The sequence below is a fragment of the Motacilla alba genome, chromosome 15, assembly GCF_015832195.1.
Source record: "Motacilla alba alba isolate MOTALB_02 chromosome 15, Motacilla_alba_V1.0_pri, whole genome shotgun sequence".
NCBI classification, from domain to species: domain Eukaryota; kingdom Metazoa; phylum Chordata; class Aves; order Passeriformes; family Motacillidae; genus Motacilla; species Motacilla alba.
In genome coordinates, this window is record NC_052030.1 from 2,387,368 (window position 1) to 2,414,504 (window position 27,137).

The 27,137-nt window shown below is 44.1% G+C and overlaps 1 protein-coding gene across 1 annotated transcript; it reads left to right on the top strand.

Moving 5' to 3' along the window:
• The first annotated feature begins 148 nt into the window (after positions 1-148).
• On the top strand, positions 149-27,022 carry MED15 (mediator complex subunit 15). The gene is made up of 18 exons (XM_038151890.1): positions 149-286; positions 5,419-5,506; positions 6,671-6,722; positions 7,165-7,194; positions 8,441-8,656; positions 9,169-9,434; positions 10,750-11,121; positions 12,190-12,288; positions 17,120-17,239; positions 21,918-22,060; positions 22,374-22,501; positions 23,372-23,506; positions 23,889-23,952; positions 24,111-24,177; positions 24,639-24,799; positions 24,953-25,119; positions 25,255-25,353; positions 25,478-27,022. Exons 1-18 carry the CDS (start codon positions 219-221, stop codon positions 25,612-25,614), a joined length of 2,412 nt encoding a protein of 803 aa, XP_038007818.1. The 5' UTR covers positions 149-218; the 3' UTR covers positions 25,615-27,022.
• Positions 27,023-27,137: the final 115 nt, after the last annotated feature.

The window sequence follows — 27,137 nt, forward strand, 5'->3', positions numbered from 1 at the left end:
GGCCGCCACCGACGAGTAGCGCTCCCCGGCCGGACTACATTTCCCAGCGAGCCTCACACCGAGCAGGCAGATCCCGCGAGAGTTGGCGGGGCTCGTTCCTGGACTCCATTTCCCGCGATCCCTCGCGCGCCGGAAGCGGCGGCGCGGCGGTTCCGCGGCGGAGGCCCAGGGCAGCGGCGGCGGCGGCGGCGGTGGCGGGACGCGCTCCCGGTGGCGCCATGGACGTGACCGGGCCCGAGACTGACTGGCGCAGCACCAACTTCCGCCAGAAGCTCGTCAGCCAGATGTGAGTGACAGCCGCGGGCTCGGTGCCGGGTAGGCCGCGCGCGGGCCTCGGCTGCTGCCGCCGGCGGGGCCCTGTCCCGCCCGCCCGTGTCCCGCCCGCCCGTGTCCCGCCCGTGTCCGCTCCCCTGCAGGGCTTTCCGGCCCTGCCCTGGCTGGCTGGGTTCGTGCCCGGGCCCCGGTGTTTCCTCTCCTAAGCGTGGCCCTCTCCTGAGGCGGCCTCGTTGCCAGGCTTTGCCCAGACCCTGCCGGGGGTACCCGGGACTGGTCTTTGACTCGATTTTTCCGATCCTCCTTCTCTTTGACTTTCCTCTTCTCCAGCAACAGCGATTTCCTACCCTGCTTGACACCGTCTGGTGTAGGGCTGTGATTTTGCCGGTATCCACGGTGTTGTGAGATTTGGCATATTCAGCCGTATGAAAAGCACTGTTATGGGCTTGTGCCTGGCTTTCGGGAACAAATATGAAATAAAATGCTGGTGATTTAATGTGAATTTTAACTTGTTGCCTTTTCAGTTTTCCTGTGTGAAACAATTGCTTGCCTTGAATTACTTTGCTGCTCTGCAGGCTTTTTCTGTTTTTGGAAGGCTCTTCTACCCTGAGCAAGGTGGTGAGCACAGAAGTGAAAGCACTGTTCATTCTTTCCAAAGTAATGTTGGAGTGCTAATTCATGTGTTTTGGAAAGCTTGATATTCCCTTGTTGGTTTTAGCAATCAATACCTAAAGCTGGGCTGGTTTTTTATGACATATGAGTAGTTCTGGTGTTTGTGGGTTTCCTACCGTTGGGGTGCTGTTCCAGAATTAAACTGTGGCAGTATTGAAGGAGTAGGATGGTGTTTGTCAGAGCCCAGGCAGACTTCCTTGGTGCTCACAAAGGATGTTTCACTTTCTAAACTTTCTGTAAAGTCATGAATCTTGTTAGATTAGTCCCTTACTCCCTCTCCTCTTCTGCTGCTTTGTCGAACCAAGCAAACAGAAGTGCCCCTGAATGCTGTGCTGCTCTGAGGAAATAAACCTGAGTCAGCCCATGCAGACCCAGCACAATCAAACTTGGGGTTTGTGTTTGCCCTGCCAGCTGTAATGTGGTTTCCCTAAGCAGCAAACAATGCTCAAAAACGTTTCACTGGAAGTGTACAACAAGGGATTAAAAAGTTACTGCTACTGACCAAAACATCTCTCAGGTTAATGCCAAATGAAGAGATGACAGTAATGCTAAACTTTTAATACATGCCCTCTATTTATTTTCTTTTACACAAGTGCACAGATGTCTCTGTATGATTCACGTGCTCTTTATTAGATGTAGTGACAGCCTTTTTATGTCACTTCCAGTTTTACAGGATGGATCAGATATTTGTACTCATGGCCTTGTTTAAAAAGCAAGCAAAACTGCGACTGGGATGCCTGGGATGAGTTGTTACAATGACTGCAGCAGCCTTTTTTAAGCAATTATTGTTTGTTAGGTGTCCAGAGCAGCCTGGCCTGGCTCCATGTGGCACTTGGGATAAGATGAAGCTGGGCAGAAGCTGAGCTTGTTGAATGACAAAAAAAAGCAATGCACGTGGTAAAAATTGGAGCTCTCTATGCAGCAAGTTCCTGTTTCTTTCCAGCAGCTCCCAGCTTTGCCATTAGAGGCTGATGTAGTAGCTGGAAGAGGGAGGTAGTTAAATATCTGGTGAATCACCTGAAAGCTTTTATAATCTGTGGGAAGGTTGTTCTGAGCAGTTAGGGAAATACAGCCTTGCATGTGTGTGCATCTTCAGCTCATCCTGCAACCAGGAGGTGATACTTGTCAAGATCAGTGTTAACACTTGGTCCTGAACATTAAAAGCATGAAAGCAGTCACGTAACTCATTTTGAGTTACCTGAATAGTTTTTGAGTTTTGAGCCAGCCTCTTTAGAGCTGCTGGCTATGGGTGTCTCCATTTGTTGCAATTCCACACTTGGGTTCTCATTGCAACACTGAATTGAAGTTTTCTGGGCTTTGGCTTTGTCTGTCAGGAGTGATGTTGTGAGTGACCATTTCAGGGTGGGCAGTGGGTGTCCTGAGGAATGTCTCAGTGCTCCATGGGCATGATTTGGTTGTGGACATTTGGGAGACTTGTGCTTTTGATGTCCTGAGTCCAGTACTGGGTGCTGTGGGGCTGCAGGGCTAAGCAGAACTTCCATACTGGAGCAAAATTGGGAAAGCCTGAGCTCCAGTGACTGAGGTGAGGAGCAGCTTTGGCTTCTTCCAGGGTGTTGCAGGAGTCAGCAGTGATGTAGGAGTGTGGATAAATACTTTTGCTTGCAGGGCACCACTTTATTCTGGCCCTTACACAGCTCCAGTACACCCTGGTGCCTTGGGAGCCTCCCTTCTAAAGGCCTTTCCTTGAACTGTTTTGAGATGTTGGTATTGCCTGAAGGACAGGTCTGGTCTGGGCTGTAAACTCACTCTGTGGCTGTGTCTGTTCCTGCCCCGAGCTGCTTGGAGCTGTGTGAGCAGGGAGCTGTGCTCTGCTGGAACTCAGCTGCTGTGATGGCCCCTGGCTTGGGGAGGTGCTGGCCCTGCATCTCCTTGTGCTGGTGTTCCACTGCAACAGCTGATTCCCACAGACATGCTGTGCCCTGGCTGGGGAGGCAGCTGGGGCACTTTTGAAGGAGAACATGTTCTGCAGGATTTTTCTGTTAGACCAGCTAGCCTGAGTGAGAGGTTGCACATATTTGGGCTGGAAAGAAGCTTCTTGAGAGTGGAGGGGGAATTCCTGAAGCTGGTGTTGGTGCTGAAGGCTGCATCTTGAGAAACCACAGCTCTGAATGTTCTGCATGAGATCAGAAAGGCAGATTTTTAGTGCACATCTACACATTTACTAATGCTGCATTTTCTAAGTGCTTACAAAGCAGATGGAGGTTCAGTTGGTTGGTACCATCTAGTTCCCAAAGTTTTGTAGAGTTGGGACTTCTGCAAGGAATGTGCTCTGTGCTAAAGCTGTGACTTTTTTAGCTGACTTCCCTAGTTTTTTAATGTAACTGTTTTTATGTTGATTGCAGTTAAATATGTGAACAAGGAACAAGTTGTGTGTTTTTGTTTCTTCCCAGTCTAAACCTTTATTGTAGTGTTACCCTGATTTTCTAAGACTTTGCTAAGCCTTCTGATGTTTGTATTCTTGTAACAAACTTTCTCACACACAGTTCTGTAAACAACTTATGTTTTGCATTCTTTCATGGAGGAGGAGAGAATTGATGGACTCTTGGTCTGTCCAGTGTCATTGGAGAGGTGGCACTGTCACCCTCCAATCCACTGTCACTTTTGGAAAACTATAAATGTTGGAGTCAGAAAATAAAAGTCCCTCTTTTTGTTCACCTGGAGAGCAGCAGTGTCCGTGTCGTCTTTTCGTGTCGTATTACGACATTGGAGTGCTAACAGGTAGGACATGGAGAGCTTGGAGTGGCATTTTCAGTATTGCAGGTGTAGTCACAGTAATACATCTTCCATGTTCTATAATGTCAAGAGGAAATGATTCGTATAAAAGCAGATAATTTCTTTGCTGTGGATTTTTTTCAGGTTCCTGATACCGTATTGATCACTGTCTCTATCACATCCACTCAGTGCTGCTTACATGTTCCTTTCTTTACTTGCCTCTGTGCAGTCCTTGTTTTCTCTTTTTGTCTGTTCAGTTTTCAGTGCTCTCAGCATGAAAGGCATTGTCATTGTACTGGGACTGGAAAGGTAAGGAGGATTCAGAGTAGTGTGGATTCAGAGGCAGCCTTTCCAAAAAGGATAGTGTGAAAAAAAGGAGAATTGGATATAGCTTCTCCCTCCACAGCAGAGCTCCTTTATGAGCAGCTCACTCCAAGGCTTGTTTGCCCATGGAGGAATAGTTGCTCTGCATTGTGTTCAGATTCTGCTGCAGTTTAAGAAAGCTCCATGTATCAGCAGCGTCGTTTTGGTGGCTGCCAGGCCCCACAAACAGGTTCCCACGAGAGCCTTGCAGCAGGTACAGTGTTCCAGTGTGTTCTGTGGTGAAGGCTGCAGCTGTGAGCTGCTGGTGTGCAGGTAAGGGTGTGAGTTGTGCAGCTAAGCTCCTGCATTTTGAGGCTGTAGCATCTGCTTTTCTCCTCTGAGACTGTCACTGAGTTAATTCAGAAAGTTTAACCCATTTACTTCCTGTGCGAGCACCATTCCTGCTGCATGGGAGGTCATAGAAATTCAGGGGAAGTAAAACAGTAGTGTCTCTTCAGAGTGGCTGGAACTTCCAGAGGTCCCTGCCCTGACCTGCATTTAATGTAGGGTAGCTGCTCATGCAAGGCAGCCACCGAGAAATAACTTTCTGACATGTTAATTACGAAGTGAAAGTATTTCCTGATCACCTGTTTGTGGAATTTAGACTGTAACTGCCAGGCTGCTTTAGAAAAGAACAGGTTTTGCTGGGAAGTTTCTGAGAATGACAGTGCCTAGAGGATTGGAAAAGGGCTTCACCTGGCTGAACTCCTTGGTTTAGGATGTCTTTCTCTGCATGTTCCATAGTGAATTGGTTGCTGCTCTTTGATGTCCTGAGAATGCCCCTTCTTTTCCGCTGCTGTCCCCTCCCACCCTGCCCATGCTGCACCTCTGCCCTCCTCTCACTCATTCTCCTCACTCCCTGGTTAAGCCTCTGTGCCTTTAGACAACCTTTTTTGTTTTATTCCTCCACCTTACGTTTAGAGAATTCTTTAGGAAAATCCTGACGCTAGGAAGCTCAATCTCATTGTTTGCCAAACATGGATTACATTAATCCTGTCATTCAGTTTTCCTCAAATAAACAAGTCCTGGTATTTTGTGAAAATAATACATCAGGCAGTAAAATAATGACTTGTTTAGCAGTTTTAGGTCTGGAATTTCTGCAAAGGATATTTGTGTTGCCTTTTAGAAATTAGTTGGCTTTTTTCTCCATTATTTATTTGAAAAAACTTTACAGGGTGGCAGTTTTAAATAATATGTGGTGGTGATTTGGTTTGGGTTTTGGTTTTTTTTGTGGTGGATATTCGGGTTTTTTGTTTGTTTTTAATCTATAAATGAGAGAGGAGTAAAAAGCTGTTTCACAGACCTTTCTAACTACAGGAAATATTTGTAATACCCTCAATTAAAATCCAGCCTTGTTTTTTTCCTTTTTTTTTTCAGTGACGAAGCCATGAGGAAAGCTGGTGTTGCCCATAACAAATCTAGCAAAGACATGGAGAGCCATGTGTTTATGAAGGCCAAAACAAGGGTAAATCTCTATTTGCTTCCAGAAGTTATTGGGTGTCAAAGGAAATGTGTAATGAATTGCAGAAATAGCAAAGCCAGTGCACTTAAGAATGCAGAGTTATGTGAAATTTTGATTTATATGTGCTGCTTCTTTTACCTTGAGGGGAAGTGAGGAGTTCTGCATGCAACAGATGCACTGGCCTTAGTGCAAACAGCTTTGCTGATGCTGCAGTGTTTCATGCACATGTGGAACCACACTTTTCTTACCTGAAAGTTTGTGCGTAGTGAATTGCATGGAATTTCCTTTATCTGGAATGTAGCACCATTCCAGCTTGGTGTCAGGAAAACCCAGGATATCAATGGGAAGGCTCTGTCAGGAGTAACCCCGAGGGAAGAGCCGTGGTCTCTGTGAAAGTCTGGCTGTAATGTACAATCCTGCACTCTTATCAAATCATAAACTCCTTCTCTGGAGCTGTGTCATGAGAAATTGGATACTGTTGCTGTCTCCAAATGAGCCATGTTTGAAATAGAATTTGTCTCGGTGAAAATATTACAATGTTGATGTCACAAATAGGCACCTGCTGCTGGCATCCTCCTGATGAGTTCTTTCATGGGCAGGAAGGCTTGTCTCAGCCTCTGCAACTTCCTACAAATTAGGAACCACACTAAGAAAACATTTCAAAGAATATTTGTATATTCTCTTCTGACACTTCTGTCACATTAGTTTTCCAAGTTGTTACTTTACTTGTATTTGCAATATGAATTTAGCTTTAAAAAGAGTTACTGTAGTACAAATGTGATGTAATTCAAAGACTTAAATACTTCAGTGTGCAAAGGAAGCAGGTTCTGTCCTTACAAAAAAGGAATTATAGTGGATAAGAAGTGGAAAATGTATGTTGGTTTATAATGTTTGCATATTGTGATCCTGTTGGTGTGGCTGTCAGGGAGGTTCTTTCCTGTGAATTTTGTGGTTTCTTGGTGTTCTTGTACCATCAACCACAATGACGTGTTAGTGAAAATATTCCTAGTTCATAAACAGACTGTTCTTGCAAGTGAACTGCTCTGAAAAGCCCACACACATTGTAGAGTAAAATCCAGTATGCTGAGGAAGAGTACTGAAGAACCAGAAAATAACAGTTATTCTGTTTTCATTTCTTATGCTAAAATACTCATTTTTCACCTCTAGGAGGAGTACCTTTCTCTTGTGGCCAGGCTCATTATCCATTTCCGAGATATTCGTAAGTAATTTTTTAGTTTTGGTTTTATTTTCTTCTCAATTCTGATTTCTCACTAAATCATCATAAAAGAAAAAAAAGTAAATTTTAGGGCTTCTATGTGTGATTCTACATGTGATTCTTAAAAGGTTTAAATTCTTCCTGTAGTATGCATGCCTAATTTATAAATACTGTTTCTTTTACACATCATCTGTAATTGGAAAGTATTTGAGAAATTATTTAAACTTGCTACTTTTCCTCCTTCCTAATTTTTTCTGTATCTTCGCTTTTCTTCCATTTTTTATATAGCATTCTGGTTATCAAATTGGCTTAGGTTAATGTATTTTATTAGAGCTACAGTAGATAGTGGGTTTTTAAAATTTATTTTTAAGATTATGTAGAGAGTATATCCAGAAGGTCAATGTGACAATATTAACAAAGATGATTCATCATTTTTTCTTTGCAGACAATAAGAAATCTCAAGCCTCAGTCAGTGGTAAGAGTTCCTTTTTTGTTTTTGTTTTCTTCCTTCCCCCATACTCTCCATTTCTAAATAGAACAGCTTAGACATCAGGGCTGTGGATACTAAGAATAAAGCATCTGTGTATTCCCTAGCTGGGATATTAAATGCTGCTGGAGTAAAGGAAGGGGAGCATGACAGTCTTGGAGTTGTTCAGTGATGAGGGTGAGAGGCTTGGCAGTGCTTTGGATGTAACACAGCAGCTTGTTTGTGCCCCTGTTTGTACTTCTGGTAGCTCACAGCAATAAGGTTCATGAGAGCCCCAGAGTGATGGAAAATAATCTCCTGCTGAGCAGCCCAGGTTCCTGCCTCTTGGCTGCTCTGGCTCCCCAGGTGTTGCACCAGAGGCAGAAATATTTGTGAGGCCATTTGGTGAGCTTAGATCTGATCCTGGCTTCTGCCTCTGCGCTCATTCTCACTGCAGTGGATGTTAGGGACATAGTGTGGTCCTGTGGTTTTATCCTTCTGTAGGGCAAATATGCAGTCTGTGGTTGATTAACATGCAGTCACAGAATCACAGAATTTTTAGGTTGGAAGAGACCTTTAAGGTCATCGAGTCCAACCCGGTCTGGCCTGCTGGATGTTATTTTATAAGTGTTCTTAAGAAAGGTGTGGTGTGTGTTCTGTACCTGGTTCATATTGCTTCTGCACTCCTTGTTGTGTTTTGGCCTCTTGAATTGGAATTGTCTTTCTCTCTTTAATTTCACTTCTCTGTGTGCCCAGGATTCAGATTACGAAAACTGTCTTGAAAGGCATTGAATTTATTCAGTGCATAATAACAGTGATGTTAGAAGGGGAAGTGTATAGCAAAGTACATCCTCTGCTCTGAGTATTGCTTCTCTGACTTGAGGAGGGAGACCCACAGTTAGTCTCTCTTGGTTTTTGAAGTTACAAGCTTTATATCCTCATGGAGTTTTGTTGGCAGTTTGTTTTGACTTGTGTATCGAGTTGGAGATGGCTAACAAGTTCCTTTTCTCTGATGTATTTAAAATCTGTGTGGAACTCCAGAACACTGGAGCACTTTAAATCATCTCTCTCTCTTTACAGAGAGGCAGAGGTGTGCCAGAAGCCTCACAGGCAGGGCGGTGCATCTGCGTTTGTCAGGCACTGGATCTAGTCACGGTCTGACGTTGGCAGATCAGAGAGGGGGTGGTGGAGAGCAGGGGATCCTGGAGAAGCAATGGCATGGCTGGCTGCATGTCAGTGTCTGTTTCCTTTGCAGACCCAATGAATGCCCTGCAGAATCTCACCGGGGGTCCCGCAGCAGGGGCGCCTGGCATGGGCATGGCTTCCCGAGCTCAGGGGGCACCCATGAGTGGCATGACTGGCCTTGGTCCAATGGCACAGCAGATGAGTCTCCCAGGGCAGCAGCAGCCTCCTGGAACCTCAGGGATGGCCCCTCATGGGATGCCTGGTGTCTCTACAGCTACTCAGCAGAGTAAGTGCTCAGTTTGCTTCAGCCACTGACGTTGTTAGCTCAGCTTTTCAGTAATAAGGCCTTTCCCCAGAGGAGAGGTGCTGAAGAGGTGTCATACTTCTGGCTAAATCAGCCAAGTGAACTGGGAAATAATTGATTTCAAGTACTGCTACCTAACTGGATAAATTTCTTCCTTAGTATAGCCAACACAGTGTAGCTGTTGTATGAGCAAATTCTTTCATCTTGTCAACTTCAAACATTTGTTTTGTACAGCTCACCCATGTTTTCCATGGTATGGTGCTTCTTGCTGGTCACCTCAGTGCACGTTTCTTCCTGCACATTTTTACTCTCTTTACTTACTTTCAATGGATGGAGAGTGAATTACAAGTTGGTAGTACAAAGTGTAATTAATTCTGCTGTGAACGTGCCCCATCCATTTGAGGAAGCAAAAGTGTATACTGCTAAGGAAGGACGTTAATTAATCTCACATTATTTGGGTATCGTGTTTTAAGTACAGTCTGTCTTCTCTTCAGCCCAGCTTCAGCTTCAGCAGATAGCTCAGCAGCAACAGCAGCAGCAGCAGCAATTCCAGCAGCAGCAGGTGGCCCTGCAGCAGCAGCAGCAGTTCCAGGCCCAGCAGTCAGCCATGCAGCAGCAGTTCCAGGTGCAGCAGCAGCAGGCGGCGGCCGCTGCGGTGGCGCAGCAGCAGCAGCAGCAGCAGCAGCAGTTGCAGGCTGTCCAGCAGCAGCAGCAGCACATGCTGAAACTGCAGATGCAGCAGCAGCAGAACCAACAGCAGGTGATGACAAACAGCTGCAATGGCTAATGTGATCGGTGTGCTGGTTTGAAAGCAAACCAGTGGGAGATCCCAAGTCAGAACTACAATTTAATGGGAAAATTAAAATAAAATGCAGTAGTACAAAACCACTGCCAGAGTCAGAACAGGAGCTGGCATGCTGTGGGTCAGGGTGGTGGCAGCAGTGCCATTCCAAGGTGGCTGCAGCCCTCCTGCAGTGCCAGCTGTGGTTCTGCTGGAGCAGGGATCCTGGACATGGCTGGAGTTTTCCTCTGAAGGTCCAAGGGTGGTGTAGATGGGCCTGCTCTTCCTCTGGGAATGCTGTGGGAAAAGGCTGCCTGTAGTGTTCCAAATGTCAGATTGTATCCAGGTAGGAATGCTAGGCTGCCCTGGGTGGAGCATCTCCCCATGGGATGATGGAATTTGATCAGCTGTGCAGGGACAGTGGCCATGGACAGCAGAGATCTCCTGGAGGGAGGATGGGTCATGGAAGAGAGAACGAGCACTGCTCTACCTGGTTTTAACAGATGGTAATAGAATACAAACATTTGGTTACATCTTGCATTGTAACCTAAGACAATCAGTGACTTGTCAGGTGAGGCTTGGCTTGTGTGGAAGTATCAGCTCTGCCTGTTACTAACACATTGCCACTTTAGGGTAGGGCTTCAGGTTAGCTTGGCAAGTTGATTGACAGCAGTATGTTACATGGTAGAGGAAAGGCTTTACAGAGGTTTTGTTGCTTTCTTTTGTCATAGCAACAGGGAATTAAAATCTTTGTCTCTTTTTATAAGTGTCAAGATAGTCTTTCATTCTGATAGAAGTTGGGAAAGAGCAGCACTTGAATTACTCTAGAAATAGTGGCTGTTTTGTCATCGTGTGACTAATGTGTTGCCACTTTAAAAATGTGTGTGTGTATATATATATATATATATATATATATATATATATATATATATGTCATCCCCTTAGGTACAAAAGCAGGAGAGGAAACTTCAGCTGTGATATTCTTGTGCAGTCTTTGGTAAGGGGTGGTTACATTTGAAAAACTGTATCTGAGCCCATTTGTACAGGAGAAGCTGATGGATTTCACCTTTGCTTTTAAAAGTTACAGGAAAGCTTGTCATGTGGAAATACAGGCTATTGAACATTTAGGGCTGAGATATATGAGGGATGAGTGGATAAAAAGGTTAGGCTTTCCTGTGGGCTTAAAACATCAATCTGATGTATTCTGTTTACTTTTGGTTTATGCTGTAAAACTAAATATGCTCACATATCTGGAAGCTTTAACATCCTGGCTTTTCCTGCTTTTCAGATGCAGCAGCAACAGCAGCAGCAGCAGCTGCAGCGGATTGCTCAAATGCAGCAGCTGCAGGCAGCACAGGTCATGCAGGCACAGCAGCAGCAGCAGCAGCAACAGCAGCAGCAGATACCACAGCAACAGATACAGCAGCAGCCACCTCAACAAGTCATGCAACAGCAGATGCAACAGATGCAGCAGCAACAACAGCAGCAACAGCAGCAGCAGCAACAGCAGCAACAACAGGTTGCTCAGGCACAGCAGTCCCAGCTTCCACCACAGTCCCAGCCTCAGCCCCAGCCCATGGTGTCTCAGCCTCAGGCAATCTCAGGACAAATCCCCGGCCAGGTTATGCCTGTCACTCTCACACCACAGCAGTTAAAAGCTATGCAGGTGAGGGCTGCTGACCAGCTGATTGTTATGTCCATCTAGAGAAATAAAACATATATCTGACTTTTGCTAATAATGAAATAGGAAAACCGTTACTTGTTAAGAGCTCTGCAGTTAGCGAGCTGTGAGTACAGGGTGTTTAAAGGTTTATATCTGGGCCTGCCAGTAGAGAACAGTTTTGTACCCAAGAGTAAGAGTTCTGGAAATCTGTGAAAACCATTCATGCCGCTGATATTTTAAAAATAATCTCTTGTCTCACTCCTGAATGGACAAGTGAAAAAAAGAAAAAGAAACATACTCTGGTTAAAGAAAAATTACCTCCATGCAGTTTGCTTTTCTAGCACATGTGCAAGTCCTTTGAAGTGATCTAGACTGCAGCCAGTGTCAGCTCTCTACCCTGCTGCCTTTGCTTCTGCTGCCATGTTGGGAGGTTTTGGTCACAGTTTAATGTGCTGGTTGTTCCTGCCTTGAAGAGAAGATGGGCAAGACAATAGTTCTACTCTGTTGGATCTCTTGCTGGGTCATCCTCTTAATGGTGCAGCTTTTTGACATGTTAGAGTCATTTTTATCTGGGCTGCATAGGTTACTGTTGAGCCAAAGCTCAGACCTGTTTTTCTTTGGCCTTACTGGGGAGGAGTGTCAGCCACACTTCAGAAGTGGATAAGTTGATACTTCCACTTTGTGCTCCTAGCAGCTGAGCTAAGAGTAATTAAATGTCATGATTGTCACAGTGACAGATGTAATGAATTTATAAACATTTGCAATGCTGGTCATTGGTAGGCTTGCCAAAAATTCAAGTGCCTATTATTTTTATATAGAAGATCTGATAGTAGAGGTAAGAAGTTGCAAGAAGTTGTTGAATTGGGCGTGCAGTCTGTGGGAAAACTATTCTAAATGTTTTAAACATGGGAACTTGTTTTCACAAAAAAAAAAAAAATCAAAAACTTTAGTTTGTGAGGCTGGTCTTGTCTCCATACTCCTTTTAATGAGCATACTCAATCCAGTTGAAACAGAAGTGTCATACCCTGCTCAGGTATGCATTTTTACTTTGGTTTTGTTCTCATACCCTAGGTAAGAGCTCAGCTGGTCCAGCAGCAGCAGCAGCAGGCAGCAGCAGCAGCAGTGCAGGCAGCTCAGGCCCAGGCTGCTCAGATGGGAGCTGCAGGGCAGGTAAGGGCCCAGGGGCCAGTGTCACAGGTCACAGGCCTGTGACAAGTGCATGCCAGAGATGAGCATGGAGTTGGGTTTCTGGTGGTTCCTGGTGAGGGGTCTGACACTGGTCATCCCCTGTATGAAGGGGATGTGGTCTTCTCTGCTGTTTCTCCTTTGCCTGGAGTCAGAGGCAGGATTTCATTGCCAACCTCTCTGTGCATGCTCTCTGTCCCAAGTAGGTACGAGTGTTGCCTGTACTGACACAGGAATGCACATGAGTAAGATGGTCTCCTGTGGGCACACTGCCAGCTGACTGTTGGTACCTGGAGTGTATCACCTCTTCTTTCATTAAACTCTCCTAGGTGACTGCTTTGTTGTGTAAACTGATTTCTGTACTGTGGAAACTTTGCCTGCCATCTTTAATCACATGTGATTTACCTTCCATCTTCATGTATTGACTATTAAAAAAATAGTATAGATGATGAAATCTCTCTGCATTCCCCTTTCAGTCCTCTCATCTTTCATTCTTCTTCTGAGTGAAATGGGCAGTAGATCTAGATGCTCTTGTTCTGGATGTGAATTGTGAAGAACAAATGGCGTGTGTCACAAGTGCAGAGTTACATTAAAAATAGAAAAGTGCTGGGTGAAAGCTTGTTGTCTAACTTGGTTTTTTATCCTGTAATACACCTGCAGCCCCAGTGGTTGTTTCTTGATGTGTGTCTGGTACGAAGGAGACATGGGGGAAAAATGGGGAATGGCTTGAGCTGAACCTCTTATCCCATTTTCCACAAGAATATGGAAGTCTTTGTGGCTTACCTGTGTAGTGTTTTATATTGAGGCATTTTACGGACATGGGTAAGTAGAAATATCACCACTCTGTAGATTAAGAGAGAGGCAGACAGATGAAATGAGGCTGACTAGGACTAATGGCAGAATTCTTTCTGTACACCCAGACATTCCATGTTTTTCAAGCACCATTTTCCATTCAGTGCACATGTAATTTTATAGATTCAGTAAGAAGCTTTTTGTGTGGACTGTGATAGCCATTGCTTCTCCAGTGGACATCTCCCAGACTTGTTTCAGGGATAGTGTCTTGTACCATGGTAACTGTCAGCTGGCCACATCCTTGTTGGTGTGGCCAAGTTCTGTTTCTGAATTGCTCCTTTGGCTTGTGTCAATGTAACACAGGATGTAAAAGCTGGGCAGTGGTAAGTACAGTTGGGACAGTGCTGGCAGCAATGCAGAATTCTCTTCCTACAGCTGAAATGTGAATTAAAACTTGTTTGTTTCTTAAATAATTTCCAGGTGGGAGCTGCAGGGACTTAGGCTGACTGGAAGGAGACACTGACTTTTTTTTCTTATTACTAACTTTAGTGGTGCTCTTTTCAACTCTGAACAGATGGACTGTGTTCATGTAGAGTCAACTGAATTGCTGCCCCTTTAGTGACTTCATGTGCCAGTGGCTTAACAGCACAGTGCATTTGAAAAGCTTTGGGTGATGACATGGTTGGCAGCTGGTTGTGTATTGCAGCTTTATCCAGTCCTGTGTGGGGATTGCTCTTTATCTAGTACACGTGGAGTTTGGAATATTCCACACCTGGCCTTTACTCCACTGATGTTCATGCCAGTGCAAGATGAGTCTCCTAAAATTCACTTACCACTATGAAGTCCAATAACTAAATGGGTTTCTTGTACTTGTCTAAATATTTTCTGTATATAATAGATTTAAGATTGTGGCTGTATATAATATTACAATGCAGCTTCAGTGTTGAGAGTGTGTAAGGATTTCCTTTACTTTATAAGAAGTCTCTTTTAAGGCTAGATTTTTGCTTTCTATTTAGTACATTTTTCAGTAGCATCAGCATTTTTAATAAATCTGCCTTGATTTCTTTATTTGGTTCAGGGAAGCTTTTTTAAGAAACAAACCCTGTCCTAATCTTTGCTTGTGACATTTAAACTTAGGCTTTAAGGGCTTTCACACTGGGAATTTTGTTTGCTATGTCTGTATTTTTCCTTTTCCATAAAGTTTCTGTAAATGCTTCTTACATAAAAGTAAAAGCAGTCCCGGGTTTAAACATGGATTAATGTGAGAAATTCTTCTCTGAAGTTCTAAAGACACCACACAGGTCACTGTTACCCTGCTCCAGTCCTTGTGAGCATGTAACTCAGGGAAGCTCACAGCAGTAGTGTCCTAGCAACCAGAGACCAGCACTAAATGCTTGCAGCACCAAGGAAAAAGGTCTGTAATCAGCTGCAGTTAAGTATGAGTAAAGGTCAAGTTAAGTATGAGTAAACTTAAATCACTATTCTGGTGCAATTCCTTCAGGTGCTCAGAGTGCAGAGTGGCTGATGCTGACTGAAAATCTGAGCTGCCTTTAGTGCAGTGGCAGTGGCACTGTAATCCATGTGCTCTCCAGAAGCCGTGTATCTATGGGCTGCTGAATGTTTGGATGTTAGATAAAAGAAAGCTGCAGGTTCTGGATTCTGTTTGTTCTATTCCACTTCATTTTTATCAAGTAATGGGGTTTGTAGTTTACATTGGAGGGAGATCCTCTTGGTCTTTGATTTATCTCAATTTACAGGGTCGGGAATTTTACCTCGTAAGAATCAATTTCACTTGTGGAGGAAGATATGTGTTCAGTTAAAATCTTTCTCAAAAGTACTTAAACATTTCTGGTTGAGTTCTTATTTTATGAGAAGAGTAACTCCTTTGTGGACATATTGCTTTGGACAGCCCTTTCCTGACTCCTTTATCAAAGGGTTTTGTAAATATAAGTGGGCTGGAGAATGGGGGAAATAGATTGCTTTTGTTAAGAGAGTGGAGTTGGTGTCATTTTATATATGTATTTCCTTTCCAAAGCACACGTTTAAAAAAATACAAAAAATCCTAACCCATAATTGTGAGCTTGTGCACTCATTTGAGCAACCACAATACTACAAACAGCTGAAAGCCTTTGAATTGGAGTTTGCCATGCTGGTGTTCAGTGGTTTGCCAGACACTTAACCTCTGAATATTCTTCTAATTTCCTTTGCCTCAGTGGAAGTAATCTAAATCTTCATTTTTTGGTGGTGTGGCTTCAGAAACATGGCCAGGATGGGACATGTGGGTCACCATGACATGCCTGGGATTGCACAGCTCCAGAGATCTGTGTGCATTCACGAGGGTCTAAGATGGGGTGATTGTGCCTGGAAGGATATTCCCCTCCCACCCCAGCAATTTCCCCCTTTTTTTTTGGTTTTGTTAGGGTTGTGTTGCTTCACCAGCTCTCATGTTGATACTGTAGCTCTTCACTGCACTCCGTGGCATCCCCTGTGCTCTGTGGCAGTGCTGGGTCGTTGTGTTTGCTCTGCAGCTGCTGCATGCTGTGTGTGCACGTGTGCATGTGTGTGTGTGTCTGAGGCACTCCCCTCTGTTCCCCTTTTGAAATCCTGTCTCTGACCATCCCTCTTTGCCTGGATGGAAAGGGACTGCATTGCTCTGATGTTGTGAACTAACAGCTGTGCTGAATTTGACACTATTTTTTTCTTTATCAGTTATTGCTTTCTTTTTTCAGTCTTGCTATGTTGTATTTAATTTTATTTATTTTTAACAATTGTAAGCACATGCATTCTTTGACTCTCTAGAGATGTGTTGCTGGCTGCTTCAGTCCATTTACATAAACACCCAGCAGGAGTGCCCCAACCATTTACAGGAAGAAGTTATCTCTTAGGTTAGTGAGGATTGTGTAGGTTCCTTGGTAACATGTAAGCCAGGAAAAAAAGGTGGCCCAGAGAACTTGACTGTAGATCTTTGAAGTCCCAAACAGAAGCTCTTTTACTGATAAGTGAATCTGCCAAAGCTACCTGAATACTACCTCAAATGTATGCTGTATTTGTTGTAAATTCTCAGTATGTGGGGTAATATGAAATTTTAAGTAGCAGAGGGCTATACAGATATAAAAATTAAATCTCTGTGGCTCATGCAGGCTGGTGGTTCTGAAAGGTACTTTTAGACACCGCAGAGCAACATAGTCCTAATACTATTTTAAAATAAAAATTGATTCTAATGCTCACCTTTATCATTTACCCTAAATGATTGCACTTTAGGGTGTGCTGATTCTATACAGCTGGAGAATCAAAAAGCTTGAGGAAGATCATGGACTCAGAAAAATTAAGCACACCTTAGTAGTAGAGGAATAGGTATTTGTCAAAATGATGGTAATTATAAAAGTATGTGTGGGTTATAAAAGGAAGGACATAGATTTTTCAAAGCTGGAAGTCCTTTTAATTGTCTTTGGCATTGTTATACTGGCATAGGTTGGGCTGGTGTGACATTTGCTCACTGTGGGGCAGTGCACTGATGGCTGCTGCTGAACTGTCTGACAAAATGTCCTGTAACAGGGGGCACAGCCAACACTGCTGAACCCTTGAGCCCACAGTGGGGAAAGCACATCAGAAACCTGTGGCACTGTAGGGCTTCTGAGATGGAGCGCTCCTGACGGCAGAGCGCTTCCTTCCAAGAATTGGAGAACTTCAAATTTAGGAAAGGCCCTTCATGGAAATGACAGGATAGTCAGCCCTTGACCCACGAATCTGAGGCTGTGGATGGGCTCTGTATAGGGTGTATATGGGCTCTGTCAGGGTACCAGGAGTTCAGGAGGTGCTCTCTGAAAACGGATAGGAGGAGTATAAAAAGGAGTTGGATTTCCAGGCCAGCAGGTTAGGTTAACCTTTAGAGAAAAGCTCACTAACCTTCCCTTCATGCTCCCCCTCCCCAGTTCCTGGAGGTTGCATGTGCTTCTCATCCTGCCAGTGCACTGCATTTCTTGTTTTGCGATTACTTTTGTCTGTTGTCCCTCTGTCCTCAAAGATGATCACCGCACCCATGGCCCGAGGTGGGATGCAAATCAGACCACGGTTCCCGCCTGCCCCCGCGGTGCCGGCTACACCAGCAAGCTCCGTGCCCTTGGGCGGACAGCAAATGCCGCAGGTATTTACTGGGTCACAGCATTGTGTCAGCCGCTGCAGAGCTTCACTGCCCGGCTGCTGCCTCGCAGCCACGGGGACTGTTCACTTGTGCATCAAACAATGAACTCGCTGCTGGTACTCGGCGTGTTGGTGTGTTTAGGTTGTATTTTTTATGGATCCTGTTTCATTTTCAGTACTAGGTTTTCTTGGGATGTCAAATAAAGCATTTTTAAAGTGGGATAGATCTTTAGTTTAACATTGAAAACTTTTGTGTTCAGAATTGATTCAAGACTCAAATTAAACTCCTTGAGTGTGCATTTCGGAGTGTTGCAGGTCAGCCCTGCAGTGTACCTGGCTGAGTTGTGCCCAGGACCTCGCTTGGCATATGTTCATGCTCTGTGCAGGTGCTTCTTGTGCTGTTAGTAAACCTGGCTCATTCCAGTTTGAGCAGCTTCTTGGCATGGTATCAGGGACCCAGAAAAATTTGAGCTGTTCTTTTCTTTCATGGCTGTGTAGGAGAAACTGCCTGAAGGATTCCACTTGTACCTGTGTCAGAGGAGATCCTGTGTAGGCAGGCTGGCAGCTCCTGTCCAGCTGTTGCTGGAAAATGCATGAGGTCAGAGCACTTCATTTCTTCTCAGGAGTTTGCAAAGGCAGTGACAGTGACCAGAAGGATTCTGCAGTCCTAGGCAAACACATCTGTTGTCGTTTCTGGTTGAAGACGGATGGTCATTTCAATCCAGGACAGGGTGTATTTGTTAATTTACACAAACCCCAGCCACAGCTGTGGAGTCAGAGGGGAATTTGTGCTTTGGTCACTGTAGCAGTTAATATTGACTGGGATAATCATCTCCCATTTAAAATATCCACGGTATTGGAGGCTTTCTCGTGGATATTTCAGTATTAGTTTTGCTTCTATTTAATACATGACTATGATAACAAGAGACTTTTGGTTCAGGCATTCAGTGCCATGGGGTGATCTTTGAGCACTCCATTGTTCCTGAGGAGCTTTGGCCTCTGACACCACTGAGCTGCTCATCGGGAAGTGCTCTCAGTAGCATGCCAGGGAGTGGGAAAGTGATGTAGAAGCTGAACAACTGGTCAAAGCAGAAGAAGAGGAATTTTTCATGAGCAAAGACTGTAGTGAAAATGGCTCTGAAGCAGGTGCTGGGATGAGTGAGTGAGTCATGCTTTACTGGTGGCTGGAAACATCTTTTGAAGGCAGTCTGACCTGCCATATACTTGACAGCTCTGGACCAGCATGAATCTCTAGCATTGTCTGCCAAAGCACTTTGTTCAGGTTCTAGGTAGATTAGAAATTAGAAATGTTGTCTTTTGCATCTCTTAATCTTATAAAATGCTAAACTGCTACTGTCTGCTGGGTATGACTTGCTGGTGATCAGCCCTTGCAGGTGTTGACCACAGGAGTGAAGGGCTGTAGCAGATATGTGGTTGATAATCACTCATTCAAGAGCATGTCCTCTCCCTGACTGTAGTGCTGAAATCCATTTAGATGTGGTCATAGGTAGTTCAGGGTGGATTTTCTCTTCAGAAAAGAATCTTGGTGTTGCACTGAGGAATGCTTTTCAGCAGAAGGGCCAGATGTGAAATCAATACCTTGTGGCTATTTGTTTTTACCCCATATGACAAAACAGTCTGGCCTTTTTTTATCACAATACTCATTAGATTGTCCAGTGAGTTTATTTGTTTGGTTGGGGTTTTTTGCTTCTTACAGTCTTTTCAAACAATACAAAAAATTGCTGATAGGAGGTTTTATTCCACAATCACCTGGTGCTTTGATTTGCAACAGAGTTAGGACTGAGAGCCCTTACCAGCCTTATCCTCCTGAGTGCTGTTCCGTGCCTGAGGCTCAGCAACCTGGAGCTAGAACTCATAGCTGGGTTTATCTTCCAGGACAGTGTGCTTTGAACACTAAGCTTTGGTTTAGTGGATGTAAATGCAAACTTTTGTCATGCAGGTCGAAGTACCTTTTGGGCAAGATTTCAGAAAATTAAGAGTGTGGTGTCGTGATCAGGTCACTGTAGAGTCACAGAGCAGGCTCCTGCTCAGTGAGCTGCAGTAGCTGTCCATGGACATGCTTTTATGTGCAGAAATTCATATCCCTCCATGAAAAAACGTGTACTTGGATTTCCTTGTGTCTGCTGAAGATGCAGGGTGTACAAATGATCAGTAACCATGGCCTACCTCTGCACCTGAATGGATCCAATGGAGTTAAAGCTCTGGAGGAGGGGTGGTTTTTCTTTTGGGTTCATAGCTGGTTTTGTAGTGTGTTTGTTTTTATTTTTAAGCCTTCTTTTTACTCAGAGTCAGCTGCAAAGAGCATTCCCTAGAAGTTGAAGTTTCATTAAATTGTTACAATCTTAATCTTTATCCTACTAACAATGTAGAAACCTAAATCTGAAATAATCTTTAAATCTGTTCTGAAATGATGTAGCAAATGAACTGCTGTCAAAGGAAACCAAGGCAATAAATTCAGAACTGCGCGCTTCTGAATGCATATTTTTGAAAATGTCATTATTTTGCTTACTGTTAGGCATTGGCCTTTGCTGTTCTGAAATGAAGGTGACAGAGAGCAAAGCTGGAAGGGAGGAAATCTGTTTGCCTATGCAAGTATTTGAATGAGGAGGGGTAGTGCAAAAAAATTCAATCATCCAGTGCTTATGTGCACAGTAAATGCTGCATATCCTTTTCTTCACTTTTCTGCAGCATTTGTAAATGAATGTAAATAATGTCCTTGGTGATGAATTACACAGAAACCTAAATCTGGCAGAAAACCTAATGAGATGTTTCTCCTTCCTTCCCAAAACACAAGGATTTGAGTGTTCAGAAGTAAGTCCTTTTTGTAACCAACTTGAGACACTTAACAGGGCCTGATTTTCAGGACGTGATGAACCACTCCAAGTGGTCCTAGTCTGACTTGATGAAAAACGGGTGCAGTATCCATCTGGGTAAGTTCTAAATCACTTGCTGTCTAATAGCACATTCAGTAGCCTTGGGAAGGATCAGGGAATGCTCTTTGCAGTGTCCATCCTAGCTTCCTTCCACACATGGTGTCTGCAGGAGGCAAACTGTGCTTTTCAACCTCAGAAATGCTTTTCCAGCTGTTGAGGAGAGACATGCTGTTAAAGAATCTACCTCCTTTGGAGAACACTCAGCCCAGGCTCTGTAGTTGTTGATTATGGTGAAAAGGAAGATATTGGATCATTTCAGCCTCACTTTGTATGACCTTTGTGGGAGAGGTGGCAAAGGTTGCAAAGGTACTGGGGTTATTGAAGATTAAAAAAAAATCATAGTGTGTCAGGCTGCATTTGGTTTTGAACTATTCTGAAATGGGTGATAAACTAGTACCTTCAAGCTTAGTAGTTTTGCACTGAGCTGGGGATTGTTTGTGCCTTTTTGGGGGGGAATGTGCCCTTTTGCTGGGCTGCAATGGGATGTACCAAGCAGAGCAGTTCCTGTTGTAGTCAGTGTGTCCATGCAAAAGTAGACAATGCAGTCCTTTGCAGTGTGCTCAATTTCATGTCCTCTGCCTGCAGTTGGGTTATTTAGATGGGTATTTAACAAGAGAGTGAAGGCCAGCACCAATTTGCAGTGCCTGTGATGTGCCTGGGACTTGTGGATTTACTGGAACCTTCACTTAAAAATGGTTTAGACTTGAGGGAAAGAGTTGTTAATTCAAAGATGTTAATCAGTGACTTACAGAATGGACACGTGGGTTAATGAGCCACAGTCTATGGCCTCTGCAGGCTAATTCCATTTATCTTTGTATGTACTTATTTATAGCCTCAAGTCATAAGAAGTCTCTGCATGTTCCTTAAACAAATGTGATCACTCAGTATCTGCATTACTGTCCCATGCCTCTGCCATTGCACAGGTTTTCTTGTTTGGTTTTAAGTGATCAAGGGGAAAAATGTGTATTGGAACAAATGTGAGAAGTTGCTCGAATTTTAGTGTTCATCTGGCTCTGGCACTGTGGAGCGTACAGAATAAACTTGGTTGTTACCCAGAGTTTGGTGCTGTTCTGGAAATGCTCTTACTTGCCTTTTTGTCCTTCAGGCACACTCATCATTCTCCAAAGGTCAGAAAGCTGCTTCATTTTTTTTCCCACCCAGCCGTTCAGTTTGGAGTTTCTATCTCCACCCAGATTGTCAGAACTCAATATTTAAACAAGATGTTGGTGATTTGGCTTACTTTATTTTTTTTTCTTCCTTCTTCCTAAAGAAAACCAGTTGAGTAGCTGCAGCTGAGTCTGACAGATCTTTGAAGACTGTAATTAAAATGTCTAAATAAGGAGGGGTTTATAACTCTTAATTATCAAGTGGGAAATGTCTTTTCTTCCTACTCTTCTTTCGTTCTAATAAAGTACAGGTTTTTCACATGGCACTTCCGACATTTTAATTGCAAAATGATGGTTTGGGCAGTGAAAAATAATTATGCAGTTAATTCAAGTTACATGCAGCTTTAGTGGTCATTTCTACTGAATTTGATAAGATTTACTGCCCTGAGAGCTTCAAGAGTGATACAGGTGGGAGTGTCCTTATGGGGGAGAAAGGAAACTAATGCTTTCATTTCTTGTAGGCCTGAGGATGCACTTCTCTCCACAGGTAAAGCCTTTTAGTTAGGTTCCCATGCTCTGCTCCCTTTTGTGGTTATTGATGGTGTCTTTTCCCCCATTCCAGGTCAGCCAGAACAATATCACCATGATGTCATCCCCATCTCCTGTCCAGCAGGCTCAGACTCCCCAGTCCATGCCTCCACCACCACAGCCCCAGCCATCTCCTCAGCCAGGCCAGCCAACTTCTCAGCCAAACTCAAATGTCAGGTGAGCCCCACTGCAACTTCTGAGAGCTTCTGGTAACGCCACAGGTGTGAGGTTTTCAGAAACATCCAGTAACCTTACTCTGTTTCCACTGAAGTGAAGGAATGTTAATACCAGCTCCACTGGGAGCACAGGTGAGACTGTGCTGAATTCACTCTGAAAACTGACATTTTACATCAAGAATCCGTGTGTGAAATCTCACCAGGGCAGAACTACAGACTGCCATAATGATGCTTACTAAAATCATATGTGCTTACAGGCTGATGATCCTTCCTTGTCAGGCTCTGGCAGGTTTAATTTTATGTTTATTTTTCAGCTCTGGCCCTGCTCCATCACCCAGCAGCTTTCTCCCCAGTCCATCTCCCCAGCCATCGCAGAGCCCAGCGGCTGCACGAACACCTCAGAACTTCAGTGTCCCATCCCCAGGTCCTCTCAACACTCCAGGTAAGTGATCTGAGAGCTATACTGCACACCAGGGCTTGGGCTGTGTTTTGATAACTGTGATAATTCCTGGGAAACCTGTTATTTTTGGCACGGTGTTTCCAAGTTTCCAAGAGCTCTGCGTAGCAGCTGCCATTGCAGGTGTGAACAGGTCACATACACCTCATAACACAACTGCTAGGATTCCCAAATCAAAACCAACTGAAGCCTCTTTTGTCATCACTGAACTATCTCATGGGTTTTTCTAACTTCCCCAGTCTTTGAAAAAAAGAATGATACTTAATTTAATGGAGCAAGTTTATAAAGGCATAATGATTCCTTAGTTCCAACAGGAGGGAACCCTTAGTGACACTGTGCAGTTGTAAAGGGCATAGCACTTCACCCCAAGCTGCAGGCTGCTGTGCTCCAGAACACCTTCCCAGGAGTACTCTGGCACTTTGCACTTCCCTCCCAGGCAGAATGAGCAGTTTGTGATACTGTGAATGGAGGTGACATACTGGCTCCTCCTCCTGCCACTGTTGTGTGCTTTGCAGATGGGAAAGGACCCACTTAACAAAAACTGCCGTGAATTCATTTTGTTTATTTTGTGTTTAAAGCATCAGAATGAAGGCAAAATAAAGACCTAGAAAATGGGTATGTGTGACTTTGGAACTTTGCAGAAAAACTTGTATATTAAGTGGGAACATGTTACTTCCACACAAAGACTAGATGGTTGAGCAAGCTCTTTAACTCTGGAGGGTATCCAGTTGTGGATTTGGATATTTGACACGAGCTACACTTTGAGAGTGCCACATTTCAGATCAAGATTAATTAAGAATAATGTTCTGCAGTATCTTTTATCACCCTGTGACTTGCAGTCTTCCTTTTTGCCAGGAAATCCAAATTCTGTCATGAGTCCAGCCAGTTCTGGTCAGTCAGAGGAGCAACAGTATCTGGAAAAGCTCAAACAACTATCAAAATACATTGAGCCACTCCGGAGGATGATCAATAAAATAGATAAAAATGAAGGTGAGGTTTCCTGTATTTGGCCATGCATTTACCCGTGTCAGCTCTTAGCTGCTGGAAGAAGCAATACTTTGCCTTCTGTGGTGACTTCTTTTCCAGGGATTAAAAATGTCAGAGCTATTTTTTCTTGCTTTTAACTGAAGGCTTTGGTGTGAGGAATAGGCAAAACCCTTATCCTTCAATTCTCATCAGGTTTTTTTTTTACTTCTGATGGTTTTGAAACATGTAGGGCTCATGCTTTGGATATACTTAGGATTAGATGAAAGGTCTTTAATCCTCACTACTTTCTTCAGTATTGGCTCGTGCTTTCATTTTTGGCTGTATCTCTGTCTGCAAGAAGGGAAGCTTTTCTTGTAGTCAGTGTTTGTTTCTCACACTGTTTCAGACCGGAAGAAGGACCTGAGTAAAATGAAGAGTCTCTTGGATATCCTGACTGACCCTTCCAAACGGTAACTTCTCCTGTCCGTTTTCCCAGCTATTCCAGAGATCTGTTGTTAGCCCCCAGCCCTGTTGCCACTGAGCTGTCTCTGGGCTCAGACAGCAGGGACGCTCCAGCTGAGGTGCCCGTTTGGTGGATGATGTGGATGCAATTTCTCCTCTTCCACAGGTGCCCCCTGAAGACGCTGCAGAAATGTGAAATTGCTCTGGAGAAGCTGAAAAATGACATGGCTGTGGTATGTAATGCTTTGTGCCAGCAGAGATAAGCAACTCGTTCCAAAAGGCCTTAAGACCTGGCAGGATCATTTTTACAGTTCTTATTACCCATAGTTTTAAAACTTCAAGTAAAGTTGGACAAAATAAGAAAACAGGAAAAAATGGGCAAGCATTTACTTTATGTAAGTCACGTGTATGTATCTTTTAACCGAACTTCCCATTTCTTGTGCTCTGTGCCAAGACTTGAATAATTCTTTCTTTCGACTGGGGCTAATTTCAGGACAGCCTTCCTAAACCAAAACTGCTTGTGTTTTTGTTTTTTTTTTTTTCTTGGCTTTACTTCCTCCCTTAATGTTACTATGTACAGTTTTGAGAATCATTTGCATTGGAAGTTTACTGCTATAAAATTTTTCAGACTCGACAATAAATATTTCTATTTCTGGTGACGATTAAAGGACAAGGGGCTTCTGTTGTGTTTCAGCCTACTCCGCCACCTCCCCCGGTGCCCCCCACCAAGCAGCAGTACTTGTGCCAGCCCCTCCTGGACGCTGTTCTGGCCAACATCCGCTCCCCAGTCTTCAACCATTCCCTGTACCGCACCTTCATGCCGGCCATGACGGCGATCCACGGGCAGCCCATCGCGTACGTACCGCGGGCTGCTCCTGCGGGAGGAGGAGCCCCTCTGCAGCAATCATTCCAAGAACTGATGGCTTTATGGGTGGGGGTGACCTGCACCTTTTCTTTTCCACGTGTGGCGTGTTTAACGTGTCCTTTCGTGGGCTGTGTTGTACACAGGGCCCCCATTGCTTCCCCTCGGAAGCGGAAATACGAAGAGGATGAAAGACAGACCATCCCGAATGTCCTACAAGGAGAAGTTGCAAGATTAAATCCCAAATTCCTGGTGAACCTGGACCCTTCACACTGCAGTAATAACGGCACAGTTCATCTCATATGCAAGCTAGGTAAGAAAGGAGGGAGATGTGCAGCCTGGTTCCTCCTTGGGGTTCACAGGCTGCAAATCAAGCTCAGTTATGCACTCAAAGCCTCCTGTCTGGCAAGAAACGCTCTGCTCTGATGGAAGTGTGTTTGCCTTTCAGATGACAAGAATCTTCCCAATGTCCCACCACTCCAGCTCAGTGTTCCAGCAGACTATCCAGATCAGAGCCCTCTGTGGATAAAGAACCCCAGACAGTATGGTATGACATTTGTTGGGCGTGTGTATGTGGCACAAGTGGGGAAGTGTGAACACTTCTTTTATTTGAGTGTTTTAATATGATTTTTATTACAGCTTCCTTTATCTGTTACCTCTTTTTTCTCCAGCAGCCAATCCCTTTTTGCAGTCGGTGTATAGATACATGACTTCAAAACTATTGCAGCTGCCAGACAAGCATTCAGTCACAGCTCTCCTGAACACCTGGGCACAAAGCATCCGCCAGGCCTGTCTCTCTGCTGCATAACAGCTCGCCTCCTGCAGCACGGAGCCAGGCAGAAACTCTCAACAGCTGGCCTCTTCCTCATGCCACTGGAAAACCACAGTGGGGGGAGTTACTTCAGAAGAAAGAAGCCTTACGTTGTTTTGTTTCTAGGTTGTCGGGTTCAGTAGAGAACCTGATGTTAGACTTAGCTCTCATGCTTTCGGTCTTCTGCCTCTGTGGACTTTTGCCAGCGTTCTCAGATATACAAAATGTGTATATATGGTTCTCAAGACTGTATTTAGGATGAGTTTTTATTGTCTTCTTAGAGAAGAAATTATTTGTGGACTTCCATCAGGGAGTCTGGTATAAGAGGGGGTAGGGAAAAAATGTCCTAATTTGCTTCAAAATTTGCTCAGTGCCAGTATTTCTTCCACACTGTATGTTTTGTGACCTGATACTGTCCCAGAAATAAATGAGCTGCAACTCAAATGTGCTTGCAACCTTGCCAGTGGGTGCAGGAAATCTTTTTGACTATTTTTTGACTAAATTACATCCTTTTAAGGAAGGCATCCCTCAAATATGTGAGATAAATCTGCTTGATTATACTTAGGGGTGGGAATGTGGAACCAAACAGAGCAAGAGAGGTTTCATTTTATAAAACCTTTTATAGCTTATTTTAAATGCAACTTTGTATAAATGGTTTTTGGTTAGCATGGACCACGTTTCTCACTCCAGCTGAGTAGGGTTGATGAGAAAGAAGAGATCCTGATGTGCAAACTGACTTCCTCTATAAATTCAGTAAATGTGTACATAAAGATGGGGAAACCAACAGTATTAAGGCCAAGTAACACAAATCAGTCCAGCAGGTTTGTAGCTATATTTCTTCTTTTCAGAGTCTTTCCAAGGCACCTGGCTTCCAGTGGGAGTTAATGCAGTGCACTGAAAATGTTTCTATACTACATCAGTTTGTTTAAACAAAAAAGGCAAAAAACACCAGCTCAGGAGTAGAACTGACAGCTAATCCATCGTGCCTTCAACAGTGACGGGCACTCCGATCAGTCAGCAGCTGCCTTAGTGTTGGCACTGTGAATGAAAACATTTACACAGTCACTCTAATTTAATGCATTTTTCATACTTCCCCATGTGTCAAAGTTGCTCCTTCTTGAGTTTGTGAGGTGCAGGAGAATTTCAAATATCAGATGTTCCAGTTATATCCTGCCCCATCCCTCTGTGCTGAGGAGCTGGGCTCTCTTACAGTAGTGTCAAGAAATTGCTGTGACCTCTGTAAATCCATGTGGTGTCATCAGTTTTAGGATGTTTTTAAATGTGGGTACTCAGTAAGCACTGACTGAGGCAGCAGAACGCTGTCAGTATTTTGTACATGAGCTAATGCATTACCTGTTTGTTTCTACTGTAATAAATTTATTATTATTCCTGTGTTGGATGCTAACAGTGTACTGCTCTTCCCCTGTTAGGATACCATGGGATGAGGGGTACTGTGTTCTGTGGTAAGAGAAAACTCACAGGCTTTGAAGGTTAGGGGACAAAATCATAAATGGCTCTGT